At 38.7% G+C, this 13807-nt stretch overlaps 1 protein-coding gene across 1 annotated transcript in view; it reads right to left on the reverse strand.

Moving 5' to 3' along the window:
• The window catches only part of LOC101863960 (snurportin-1), a 14128-nt gene extending 2741 nt beyond the window's left edge, over positions 1-11387 (reverse strand). Inside the window, exons 1-8 of the mRNA XM_005092682.3 lie at positions 11269-11387; positions 6392-6597; positions 5703-5847; positions 5339-5443; positions 4326-4416; positions 3453-3553; positions 1667-1744; positions 186-263 (exon numbers count right to left, since the gene is read on the reverse strand). Of these exons, the coding sequence (XP_005092739.1) occupies positions 186-263; positions 1667-1744; positions 3453-3553; positions 4326-4416; positions 5339-5443; positions 5703-5847; positions 6392-6549 (756 nt within the window). The 5' untranslated portion in view covers positions 6550-6597; positions 11269-11387. The remainder of the gene's footprint in view (positions 1-185; positions 264-1666; positions 1745-3452; positions 3554-4325; positions 4417-5338; positions 5444-5702; positions 5848-6391; positions 6598-11268) is intronic.
• Positions 11388-13807: the final 2420 nt, after the last annotated feature.

Consider the following 13807-nt stretch of genomic DNA (forward strand, 5'->3'; position numbering starts at 1 on the left):
CCCCTCACTTCTCACTTTCAGTAACCTCAGATGTTGCGCATTTGGTAAAATAGTTTGAATTGGGTGACTATACTCTACTTTTATCGTAAAGTCAATAACAATCCAATTTTCATAGCGAATGAGACGTTTCATAGTTATAATTGTGGCAACAAGTTGGCACATTTCCTCTTTATGCTGAAACTTACCTCAAATGTAGCATCAGAGACAGCTGCAGCAATGTCTTCCTGTTCACATCTGAAACTGGGCAGGGCCACAAATTTGAACTGAAACAAAAAGAAGACACAAATTGATAATTTCCAAGAGCATATCTTTTTTCTAATTGCTTTTAGAATGTTTGTTTTGTGAGGATATTCAAAGTTACTTAGGTCTCTACCAATTGTTCTTGATGCCTTTCTGATCAACTTATTTATTTTCATGATGAGCTGTCTTCCCAAATTGCTACCATAGCAAGAGATACCAAAATTTTATTGTGGTGGAGGAAAATATCTGAAGGATGGATGGATTCAGATTGAAAGACCCAAGTTTCCTCAGAAGGTACAGCCTCTAATTTACCTTTTTAACGATATTGTATATGTGATTTTGCCATGTAAATTTGTTGTCGATTGTAAGACCAAGATATTTATTTGTATGAATCCGTGATTTTAATTGTTTCTTGTTCAATTACGAGTGGTGGGATTGTTGGTTTTTCTCTTCTAAAATAAAAAATCATTTCCTTCGTTTTTGAAAGGTTAACTTTTAGAAAATTTGAATTGCACCATTTAAAAAACATACATATTTCTTCGAAATACTCTTTTTCATCAAAATTTATTAATCCAATAATAGCGGCGCCATCTACAAACTTAATTAAGCGTGTTGTTTTATATTTACTTCTTTGATCCTTGGTACAAATTGTATACAAACTGGTTACAAAACACACCCCTGACTGCAGCTGACTAACCAGTAGTTTGTGACTGTTAATCAAATCACTCATAGCAATGAATGCTGATAATTGTTTTTCACAGTGCTACTGCTTTTATAGTCGGCAGACCATTACAGTTATCGGAACTATGACCACAGAATTCGGGGTAGAATCAAACATAGAAATTTAATTTCTTGATCCAGACTATGCAGTTAGAAAAAAATGCCCTGTTGTTCCCAAGCACCTTTTGCCTTTGTCCTTCTGCTACTTTGGGTTCTTTTTTCTTTTTGGTCCTGCATTGCACCATTACAACAAAACAACTCCCTTCCACCTGTAAATCAGTCGACAACCATGGGTAAGAAATTCCCCAAACACACTGTTGTCTGACCAGAAGTTTGCTTGGACATGGCCTTGTCTCTACTTCTTATATAGCTGTTTGTTAGTGTGAAACTCATCTCAGAACCTGAATCTGAGATCGAATACAGTATCAACACCAGTGACAGTATGTGAATTTGCTCTTTATATAAGAATTTGCATTCAAAGTTTGAAGAGCAAATCACATTTTCCCAGGTCTTTCCTGGATCCATCTACCAGGACTCCTTACTTCTTGGGTCTTAGAGATTTTATTCACATTCCTGGGGCCCTGTAAACTGTAATGTTCCACCTTGTAGACAGCAAGTCCAAACAACAAAGAGTCCGGGAATGGAAAGACAATCCAATGAACATCTAACTCAGCATACAAATTTTGCTTATATTTCATTGACTTACTCGATTCGTGTTTGATTTGTCAGCCAGAGTGCTGTTCTCCTTCAACTTTTCATGGAGCCAGTAAAATCGAAACTCCGTCTTGAATGTGACAAGAAGAAAAAGAAAAAAAAGGAATTAAGACAAATTAATTATCTCTGTGGTAAATTAATAATAACAATAAAGTTCATTTATATAATACTCATCCGATAAAAAAAAAGAGAAAAGATTTTATCATGCAAAACTATGTGCACTCTCCACATACTCAAAAAAGCAAAGATAGGCAAAGAAATTCAGTCCTTATCTATGATATTATTGATATGTCTGAAACACCTGTGACAGTTTCTTGGTTCTTAATTTTCACTTGTACAAAAAAGCAACAAAAAGGAATCTTGTACTCTACCCTTTTGTAAAAACTTTTACCAGCTGGAAGATACATGGGCACTATGGCACACTTCAATAAAATAGACATTGAAAAATACTAGGCTATAATCATTATAATTGTGGTGATGGATTCAAATGCTGTAAGACTCAAGACAGGATAATTCTACCTGTTTGGACCCACTTTACTTCCTAACTGACTGATTACTCTAAATTTTTGTCAAATCACACTCGTGAATTCACCCCTGTGGATTTCAAAGCAAAGAAAGACTGCTGATTAAATAGCAACTTGATCCCAAGTCCCGTCAATATTTCATCCCCCCACCTTTCCAATTAACTGGATCTTATGCAGAAATTACCACATGACTCTACTTTAAGTGGTAAAAGTACAATAAAACACTCCATGCCTTTGCACATCCTGATGATCACAGCCCACTATTTCCTGTTCCCGTAAGACACAGCTGCCACTCAACTGTGACCCAGGATCATCACACTAGTTCAAGCCCATGCAAAATGGGAAAAGGCCAACTATTTTTTTGAGTGTGTGAAAGTGTTTTACTGCGCTCGCAACTGTATAAGGTCATATGAGCGTGCGGGACACATTAAACTTTTTCATGGTAGGAAATTTTTTAATTTTGCCCGGGTGGCGGCCGAAGCCTACTCTTATCAATTTTAGACCACCAAGGGATCTTTAACGTGCGCAACTTGCACACTGGCCCTCCGCCCTCCGAGATTTTTCACCCTTGTCCAAGAAGGCCAGGTGTAGATCTTTCCTACGAGAAGATCAGATGTGTGGCTGAAAGACAGAGGTAAGAAGGAGCCAAGGAGTAGCAATAGAAAGGCTGCAGAAAGAATCAGGAGCCCAGAGACAGGGGCAAAGGAGGTGAGGGGGTGGGGGCAGAAAGAGGAGACGAAAGCAGATGACAGAACATTTCTAGAGAGCAGGAAAGGAGGTGAAAGGAAACAATTTTAGAAAAGAGAATTTATTGGTCGGTACCCGGATTCGAACCCGCGACCTTTGAATGAGAGGCCAACACCATGAGAGCCCCCAGGGCCAACTATACTTTTACCCACAGAATGAGTAGTAAAAGTGCAAGCAACACACCTCTTGACGTACCAACAACAACCAATTGACTGTGAAATCAGGAAAAGAAGATAGCAATGGATTAGATACACGTAGCTTAGGGACCCAGCCCACAACTTGACAAGACAAAGCCTTAGATTGAATTCGCAGGAGCGGAGCGAGAGAGGAACGCCAAAATCCACCTGGGAGCGAAATCTGCCCGCAGATCTCAGGCATATGGGATGGAGCTCAGCTGGCAGAAGGCAGAGAAGTTCAATCAGAACAGAGACACACGGAGAGCCCTTCTCGGTAGCCTATACCGATTACCAGGAGAAAGAAAAGGGCAGATGGTGTTGATGGACCCACCTCTGAGTCATACACTGTACACCCATTCCAGCACATTAAATCCAAAATGTAATACGTCTGTTGGGCCTCACTGTACAGGCAGTCCAATATCGTAGCCCCACCTGAAGAAAAAAGAAAGCATAACCTTCTCAGTAAAATACAAATAATAAGAAGAATTGCATTTTTATAGTGCATATCCATGCTCCAAGGCATGCTCTATGTGCTTTACAAATATTATTACCCCAGCAGACCCTATAGCACTCAGAAACATTTTCAGCTTCCCGGGAAGTACACAATGAAAGCAGCCGATTAAGAACTCAAACACTAACCAACTGACAAGATCTTTCGTTGTCTATATCCGGATACCCAGTCCTACCAGGGAAAAGATAGGAAAATTTGTGATAAGTGCCTTTCCCAAGGACAAAATGTTAGGCCCCCCGGTCGGATTCGAACCCAAGACAATGTGGTTGCAGTCAGAGAGCCAAACCAACCACTAGACCACCAACACCTCAAACCAGGGATTACAATGATAACTACTCCAAGGCTGCTGGTAAGCTAAAAATCTTTATACCCATGATTTCTAAATACTTTACTTATTTTTAAAAAAGCACAAATTACATTGCGATACTATAATTATAAGCCATAACAACAACAAAATAAATAGTAGTAAAAGAAGTCAAAAAGTCCTTTTCGGACATTTTTCAAAATTATGTCATACATCAAAGCTACAAATAATGTGTACTGAAGCACTAATAGCAGACTACAATCAGATTATGAGAATTCGATTGGTAACAAAATACTGTAAGAGGAGAACATTCTCCCTAGCCCAAGTAATTTCTGACCCTACTAACACATGAACATTGAAAAGAACTAAATATATAGTATAGTCCAAACCTTTGCAAGGGTTCTGTCGACAGCCACCAGGCAGATGAGAAGGAAAAGTGTTGATGCAGTACCCACTTTTATTGAAAGCTCGAGTTTTGTTCTGAAACAGAAAAAACAAAGCCAACCTGTAAACTGATTCAGTTTTACTAGAGGCAAAAATAAGAATGGAGTTAGAATTTGAGAAATTGTACTAGAGGCATTAAGTTTTTTTTCCTACAATACCTACCTCCAATGGCAACACAGGATATTTTTGTTTTAATCAACCCCTGATCTTGTTAAAATTTCAGCCTTCCCTGTGTCCTTGAATGATGGAAAACACTTGATCACAACACGCTTGTAAAGAAACGAGTGTAGCAAAATTCAATATCACAACAATAAGAGCTTCTGGTAGATTTGCTTGGCACTTGCAAATAAAATTTAGTTCTCTCAAGAAAATCCCCACCTTTCTGTAGATCTCACACATCTGTACTTCTTTTTCCTATTCATTGGAATCATAGCTTTAGGAGAAACTCTTTTACCTAAACAACCAAACGATTTATTCCAAAGGAGGATCAATTTAGTAATCAAGTCTATGCAAGTTTGCAACAACAAGAATCTTGACAACAGATGAAATAATGGTGGTTCTATGTTGTTATTTTTTTTTTCAAAATCTAAGTGACCGTAAAGCAACAGTTCACTCAGAAACTGACCAGTAAATTGAAAAAAAATTTCAGTAATTAAATTCAAACTATATAATGTTGTGAAATTCAATGGCTTTAAACAAGCACAGCCAAAGATTTAATATGAAACATGTTTTTACAAAGCATGGCTATATTTTTACTTCAGATCACTAAAATAAATAGAATTTGCGACCAACATAAGATCAATTTTTTCAACAAGTCCCAATTTAACTCCTTGCTCAGGAGACATAATCTTAATTTCAGAGAGAGTTTTTTACAAATATCAAAACAACACAGAAAAACATTTTACATGGTACGATGGGCACGCTGCATTGTGACTTTGTCAAAACTCAAAAGACTTACCCTCGAGGCAACGACAAGACATCGTTTTCCCACAGGACAGAGGACAGAAATCCACTCTGTACTGAAGTCTGCTGGTACTTCTACAAGCCACTCTGACATCATCAACTGCAGGTAGAAATATTTGTAAAGGAAAGTTGCACTGCTAGCAGGTATCCTCAACAATAAAAGAAACAACGTTCAACTGTTCAACAATTATTTCACAGACCCAAGCCCCCACACTGTCCAGTCCAATAGTGAAAACTAGTACATAGAAAGAAAGTATTTTTGAGGACTGAGGAGGCATGACGTTAAAAATTTTTTAAAGAGCCAATTATGCTTCAGTTCATTAATGAAGTTGCACTGTAAATCACAGATCATGATGTACCTGATTTTTGTAGTATCTGCCAGGCTTGTTCATTTTAAGTTCCACCTCCATATCTTCATTATCATTCTGCTCATCTTCTTGTGTTGGATCATTCCAGTTTCCATCGGTCAACTTTCTCACATGGTTCATGGAATCAAATCTGCGACTGAAAGAGCAAGCAAGCAAAAGAACAAATGTATGTATGGACTCTCCATATTTGTCTAGCTTTTTCCTTTAAAAAATTAAGAACTAAATTGTCCTAAAATGTGATTGCAACAGATGATTTTACACATTGCCATTCATCATTACTTGTAAAATTATAATAAGACCTGGAAAAGCAAAAACAAAAAGAAACATTTAACTCCCCAAAACCTATCATTTAAGAGACAGGCTGCTTCCACACTGCACATCATGACCAATTCAGGCTGGATGTAATAGAGCATCCTTATGCACAGAGATAGAGTGAAACTTGGGTACAATTAAGTCATTGGACCTGACCTTTAATTTTGTTGAATCCTTGGACTTGACCTCTTATATTGTTGAATCCTAGTGTTTGTTCAAAAGCAATGTGAGCTTTGTTAATCAATAATTGCCTCACCATTATACACTCTGATCCACACTAGTATAAAGGACAAAAAATACACTGGTGACTTAAATATATATATATATATATGTATATGTATTTGAATATCAAAGGAGAACAGTCTAACCTTTTCTGAAATTCTAGAAGCCTGCTTCTTCGCGATTCTTGATCCTGTTTTGTTGATTTCATCTTATACTGAGAGTATCGAGGATGTGGGGCACTTGTTTGGTTGGGGTCTTGACTGACGCCAAAGCTCCCTGCTAACTGTGCAGTCAACTCATCCATGCTGATTTTAGAGCAGTTTAAAATTCACTGCAGTTATAGTACCTTCACCTGGTAGGGAAAAAAATAAAAGTTTAATCAAAAAGTAAAAAAAGCATCCAAGTATAAATCCCTGGCCAAAAAAAAAAAAATGGTATGATTTGCTATCAATGACAATGTGCTTCAAAAACAAACTTCAAAGTACGAAAACTATTTCAACATTTATAGTATTCTTATAAAAATACTCTACCTCTCCTATGAATACACAGACACTTCTACAGGCTATCTTTCTTAACATATAGTAAGGCCACCAAAACTGAAATATTAAAATTAAACTTGTCTAATTAAATATTACATTACGTTAGAAACATTACAAGTTCAGAACAGCGGACGAGGCACTGAAACATCGGAAAGGAATTTGAGCAAAAATTGTGCTAATACTAAGTATCAACTTAAAACATAATGATATCGAAGATAACACTTGGAGCAGGGTATTTGAAAGTTGAGGGAAAAGGAGCTGTTTCGAACATTACCGAAAACAAAAGAAACTCTATGTATTCAGAATCTTATTTCCCAGCTTCCTGCAGGGTACAGTAAAATAGCTCAACCAACTAATTTATAATCATGGTAAATATGAATAATAAAGAAAAGCATTATAATGAAATGTCAAAATTAACCTTAAAAATCCCAAAGTGTTAGGAAGGTAACAATGGAGTCACAGATTTACTTTCCCGAGTAACTTTCCTATCAAAGATTAGATTACCTCTCATAACTCAGAGAACACTTTGGTTGAACACACACATACACACACGCTAGGTCTATACGTTACCTAACAACTGCAAAACATCAAATTATGGTAAAATCAGCCCCCTGAAACCCCTCACCTTATTTTTAGGCTGGCACTATTTCTCAGAACGTTCGGGAAAATAAAGCTAGGCACTATTTCTCCGAACATTCGGGAAAATAAAGCTAGGCACTATTTCTCCGAACATTCGGGAAAATAAAGCTAGGCACTATTTCTCCGAACATTCGGGAAAATAAAGCCAGGCACTATTTCTCCGAACACTCTGAAATCATATCCTTTCCTGCAAATTTCGGATATTATATAGATCTATAATTATAGCACAGGCCTACCAAAGATTGTTCGTATGTACAATATGGTTCAATCGGTCCAAAAAATGTCCGCAGTAAATATTTATATAAAGAAATGCTACAGTTCCAAACAGTTTTTCACTACAGATATGACGTGTTGCCTATGAAGGGTGTTGCTCTTAAACTTAATGTGTTGTGTTCACTAGTGTGCTGTCTCGATCTAGATCTAGATCTACTGATAGAACTAGCATCTGTGTTTGTCGCGGCCACGACCAATCAACCGTGGCTCCATTTTTTGGTCCCCGAATCGGGGAATAAAAGTCAAAAAAAAAGGAAAAAAAAGGCTGCAGTTATTGGTACAATAGTGCGTACAACTCTAACAAGTTATTAGTACAATTGTACCAATAACCAGATAGAGTTATTCGTACAATTATTCTAATTTTGGAGGTTGGTAAAAATAAGCCTAGATCACTAGATCTAGTCATCCAGTTGGTTCTCCCCTGGGTTGAGCATCAATGTAATAACTTTAACCAGGCCTAAATTGGTAGGCCTAAAAGGAAAAGTAGGCTAGATCTATGCTTCTTTTTAAATATAAGTAGATCTATAATTATGACTAGCTAGATTCTATAGCCTATGTTTCTTTGTTTTACACAAAACCATGAGTGGACATCTGTGAAGTCAAAACAAACAATTGGGGAAAAATTGTTGGTCAGTCGGGGGAGGAGAGAGAAGAAGAAGGAAAAAAAAACCTTCCGTGACGGGATTTGAACCCACACTCATAATATAATACTTCTTCAAGTGCAGACGCTGTCATTTCGGCCATCAGAACTATCAACAGAATTAGGTAGATTTAAGCTTAAATATTTTTACAGCACAGTTTCAAAGCAGCACACATTTCTAGATATCTCGAGTCTAGATCTAGGTCTAGACTTAAGGTTTTTTTTTACATGGGGGGACACCATCAATGAGGCCGCTGGCATCAGATCAGCAGATGAGGTCTGACGAAAAATTTAAAAATTTCAGCTGATGGAATATTGGAAACACTGATCTAGAATCTAGATTTTTAGATGATCTACTAAGACAGAACATGTAGGCAGTAGGCCTGTCAAAATGTAGGCCTACTATTGTACGGATACCTGTAGCACTTCATACAATTGTGCGTACAACGTTGTACGAATAACTAGACAGAGTTGTTCGCACAATTGTACGGTACAATGTTGTACGGATAACTAGACAGAGTTGTCCGCACAATTGTACAGATAACCACTCCGAAAAAAAAAAGGAAAAAAAAGAAAGAAACCGAACCTCTTTACTTTTGAAAGAAAGTTCACCTAGCTTCACTTCATCTCTTTCTCACTTGTTGTCACCACGTTGATTTGTTGAATATGTTAATAGTTACTTTTATTTTTCCCTCTTTGTGGTGTTTTATTTTGTTAGTGTGTATTTTTTTCACGTTGATTTGTTGAATATGTTAATAGTTACTTTTATTTTTCCCTCTTTGTGGTGTTTTATTTTGTTAGTGTGTATTTTTTTCTTTCTTGTTATTGTTCTGATGTGTTGTTTTTCTATCAATTTTTTTTGTTGGGGAAAAAGGAGGGGGGGGGGGGATGTTGTATAGTGTAACGTCATTTAATTTGATGTTCCTACCTTCATTAGATTCTAAATATATATATATATATATACATGTATATATAGATTTAAATGTGTTATGTTAGAGCGTACGTTCCACCAAAACCGATTACATGTACTGACACTGGCAGGCCCCTTAATGTGTGTGATTCCATAATTTACATGTAATATCCTGTACTTTGTTTTAAAATTACGCAGATTTAGGGTTAAAACAGCCAATCTTCTTCGGACAGGTGGACTCACGCCCTTATTTGTTAATTTTTGTGATTGTTTATGGGCTGTTCTAATTTTGATTTCATTCTGTTGTGAAACCTTTCTTTTCACGTTTTTACACTCATCTAAAAATCTCTAGACTAGCTCTTGAAAATTGAAATAGATATAGACCTAAATTATGCTCCTGTGTGTGTGTGTGTGTGTGTGTGTGTATGCATGTGCGTGTGTGAGTGTGTCTGTGTGTGGTAGTAAGTGTGTAAGTGGAGAGTGAGGAGCGTGTGTGTGTTTGTTTTTCGGGCTTTATTTCAGCCTTTATTCAGTAACAGTTCAAAGTATACAAAAATAGAAATACAGGATCCATTCACTCCAGGGCTCATGAGTCGTTCCTCTCTTTCAGTTTCACTAACGAAGTGGCTAGCCGTACTTAGATCTAGGTTTGGCCCAATCGACTCAAGCCTGTTAAGTACACAGGTCTCATTAGACCTAGATCTAGTAATTATTCAGGTTCAAATACATGCAAGTCAGTAAGGCACCTTTTGGTTTTGTCTGAAATACAAATACTTTTGGCATTGCAAACTAAAAATTTCATTTACAATACAGCCATCAAAATTAAGTACGGCTAGCCTGACAGTCTAGCCGTCCTTAAATACGGCTAGCCTGGCTGTCTACCCGTACTTAAGTACGGCTAGACAAGAAGTCAAGCTGTACTTAAGTACGGCTAGACTGCCAGTCTAGCCGTACTTATCTTAGGTCCTATTAACATTAGAAAACAGGAGGTTTTAAAATACATACACTGTCATTAAGGCACCTGGTTTCGTCTCAAATACAAATGCTTTAGGTACTGCACACTAAAAATGTATATTTACCATTCAGTAGGTCTATTTTTTGTAAATGGTCAGTCTAGCCATCATATTAAGAATAAGTACGGCTAGACTGCGAGTCTAGCCGTACTTAAGTACGGCTAGACTGCCAGTCTAGCCGTCATTAAGTACGGCTAGCCTCTTCCTTTCACTAATTCATTCAATTCCCGTGTTCTCTACCACGGCTCATCCCCATCCGCATGACTTTCACACCCCACCCCCTCCCTCCAGGCACATACAAAGAAAATCTCACTCATTCCCTTGCACCCTGCGAACCATGGACAATAATATTAGCAAAACACTGCCTTAGCCACATTCCTTTCGTTTGTGAGCTGTGGACTAGGCCAGGGGGGTCGGTGTCGTCGCCTTGTAGTTGCTGTCGCCTGTGGATACACTCGTACATTCTTCCTTTCACCTGCTCTGTCACTCACACTGTCTCTCCATCCACAGCTCAGCTCGTCATACTCATACGTTCAAAAGTTGCCCACTGATCATGTTTAGTTAGTGTGTGTATAATTTTGAGTGTGTACATGTGCATGATGATGGTGGTGGGTGTGTGGTGGGTGTTACTGAAGGTTTTCTGTAGGCGGGCTTGCCATGCGGTGTTCCTGCCCAGACCAGAGGCAAAATGAAAGTAAGTTGGCGCCGAACTCTCGCAATAAATAGGCAAAAAATCACGAGACCGGAAACCGGAAACCGCACTATTTCTCAGAACGTTCGGAGAAATAGTCACTTTGTTATTTTTATTAGGTGAGGGGGGCAAGCCTCCTTCAAAAATAATAATTAAACACACAATCTTCACTCTACACTTATTCACTCGGCAAATTATCAATTGGAACGGGAAGGCAATTTAATTAAGAGGGCTTACTAGAATTCTATCGTGAGTCCTCTGAATCAATGCACAGGCTAACAATAACATAAAAAAGCTTCTGCCCACAGGGTAGCCTACCTCGTGTTGTACAATTCGTTGACTTCGGAGCTCCTACACTACAAACGTGTTCAGTTCAGCATGCACCTCACTCTGGACAACTGACGGTCGAACGTGGTGAAAACGAAAGAAAATTGAAACTGCCGTCGTTTGTTATTATTATCGTAATCGACAAGTCTTCCGCTTCCGGTCCGGCGGCCAACCTTTCCCTTTTTTGAGTGAGTTTTCATTAATAATTTTACATACATAATGTTGCTATTTAAGTCTAGGATTCTCTCCCTCTCTCTCTCTCTCTCTCTCTCTCTCTTCTCTCTTCTCTCTCTCTCTCTCTTTACGGATCAACAATTATTGGCAGAATTGTATGATATTATACTGTAGAGACTTTTTTGATAGATAAAAAGGGTCCTGAATTGTATTTTAGTCATTTTATTCCAAAACAATGTTTTCAAAAGCTGATCTGGAGATTCTTATCAAGTGCATTATATTAAAATTACCGGGCACTTATGCCCCCCACACACACCTATTTTTAAACTCTGTTTTTCACATAAAACTTAACCCTCCCTTCTCCCCCCCCCCCCCCCCCACACACACCTATTTTTAAACTCTGTTTTTCACATAAAACTTAACCCTCCCTTCTCCCCATTGTACTCTCTACATTTACCAATGTTTACTGTATTTACTGATCCATTAACTTGCCCCCTCCACCCCGCCCCCTTGCTCAACCCGCACAACTGTTTACCTAACCTAAATTCTCCTCCTCCTCCCCTTCCCCTCCTCATAGAATAATGGACTCAAACGTGAACTTAAAAATGACATATATTTAAAATAGCATTTCATGAAAAGAACGGTTCATAATAATATAATATAAATACGTGAGAGACAGTAGGACTGAACATTTTTCTTATTTAATGAAGTGCTGTGCACTTGAGGTCTTCAAATACATTTTATAATGTGTAACCTAAATACGTAAGCATATCAGAGGGATACATAATACTGAACACACACACACACACACACACACACACACACACACACACACACACACACACACACACACACACACACACACATTTTGTATATATTTATTTATTTAGTCAAACGGCCACCCATTTTCAAGAAAAAATGACCGTATAAGGCAGGTGGCCGTCTTGAACAGGACTGATCAAAATGAAGAAAGCAAACCATTCTCTTCAAAGGTCCAAACCGAGGCTGATCTCAGGCTTTGGACTGCCGTAAGGAAAATTCAGAAAGGTTTTTGTTCTCTTTTGAATAAGAGGGTGGGTGGTGTAAGAAAGTTTTTGTTGTTGTTGTTGTTGTTGTTGTTGTTGTTGTTGTTGTTGTTGTTGTTGTTGTTGTTGCTTCGTTGGTTTGATTTTTTGGCTAGCTTCTTTTTGTTGCAGATTTTGTGCAAGGGTAAAATAAACGAAATATTACTTAGGAAGATGAAGGGGGGCTCTCATGGCCCAGAGGTTAAGCTGTTGGCCTCTCATTCAAAGGTCCCGGGCTCGAATCCGGGTTGCAACCGAACAATTTTTTTCTCTAAAATTGTCTCCTTTCACCTCCTTTCCTGCTCTCTAGCAATGCTATGTCGTCTGCTTTCGTCTCCTCTTTCTGCCCCCATCCCTCACCTCCTTTGCCCCCCTCCTCTTGACTCCTGACTCTTTCTGCAGCCTTTCTACTGCCACTCCTTGACTCCTTCTTACTGCTGTCTTTCAGTCACACCCCTGATCTTTGGGCACGAAAGATCTACACCTAGCCAACTCGGACAAGGATGAAAAATCTCGAAGGGCCCGTGTACAAGCTGCACACGTTTAAGATCCATTGGTGGTCTAAAATCGATAAGAGTAGGCTTCGGCGCCAATATGGCAAAATTCAAAATTTCCTACCAACTGAAAAAGTTTAACGTGTCCTGCGCGCTCATATGACCTTATGCAGTTGCGAGCGCCGTAAAACTCTCACACAAAAAAAAGAGGGAAAAAAAGAACGACGAAAACCAAGTGCCATGGTAAAACAAACACAGTTCGCCACCTCTCGGAGAACGAGCGGGGCTTCTGTCGCAAGTTCACGTCAACATCTTTGTTACAGACAATGTTAACAAAACAGTGACCAGTCAACTCACATACGAATTTTGTGCATGAGTTGTAGGCGGGGCTTATAGGTTACGACCTTGACGCTCAGAGTTGTATGAGGACATACAGGTTATGACGGATCACACGCGTCCCTCAACAGCAGCAGTTGTAAAAATGTGTTGTTACCCATTGGTCAATTTGTGTAAACATTCATTGGAGGGAGGGATAAACAATAACGACATGTGAAAGGATTATGACCGCTGGTCCACAGCGTCAGGGGCCGATTAAAACATTTATGACAAAGCGTCGGGCGATGAGTGACCGCACCTGGCTGTCTCGGGCAGGTACATTTGACTATGGGTTGAAAAAGTAAAGTCGCCGTGGCCGCATCGGACATGTGACCGTTTTACATATTTGAATTAAAGAATACACGCAAGGAAAGTGGCCGTATTATACACGTGGCCGTCATGGCAGATTCGACAGTAATATAA

Source organism: Aplysia californica, unplaced genomic scaffold, assembly GCF_000002075.1.
Source record: "Aplysia californica isolate F4 #8 unplaced genomic scaffold, AplCal3.0 scaffold00050, whole genome shotgun sequence".
Lineage (NCBI taxonomy): Eukaryota > Metazoa > Mollusca > Gastropoda > Aplysiida > Aplysiidae > Aplysia > Aplysia californica.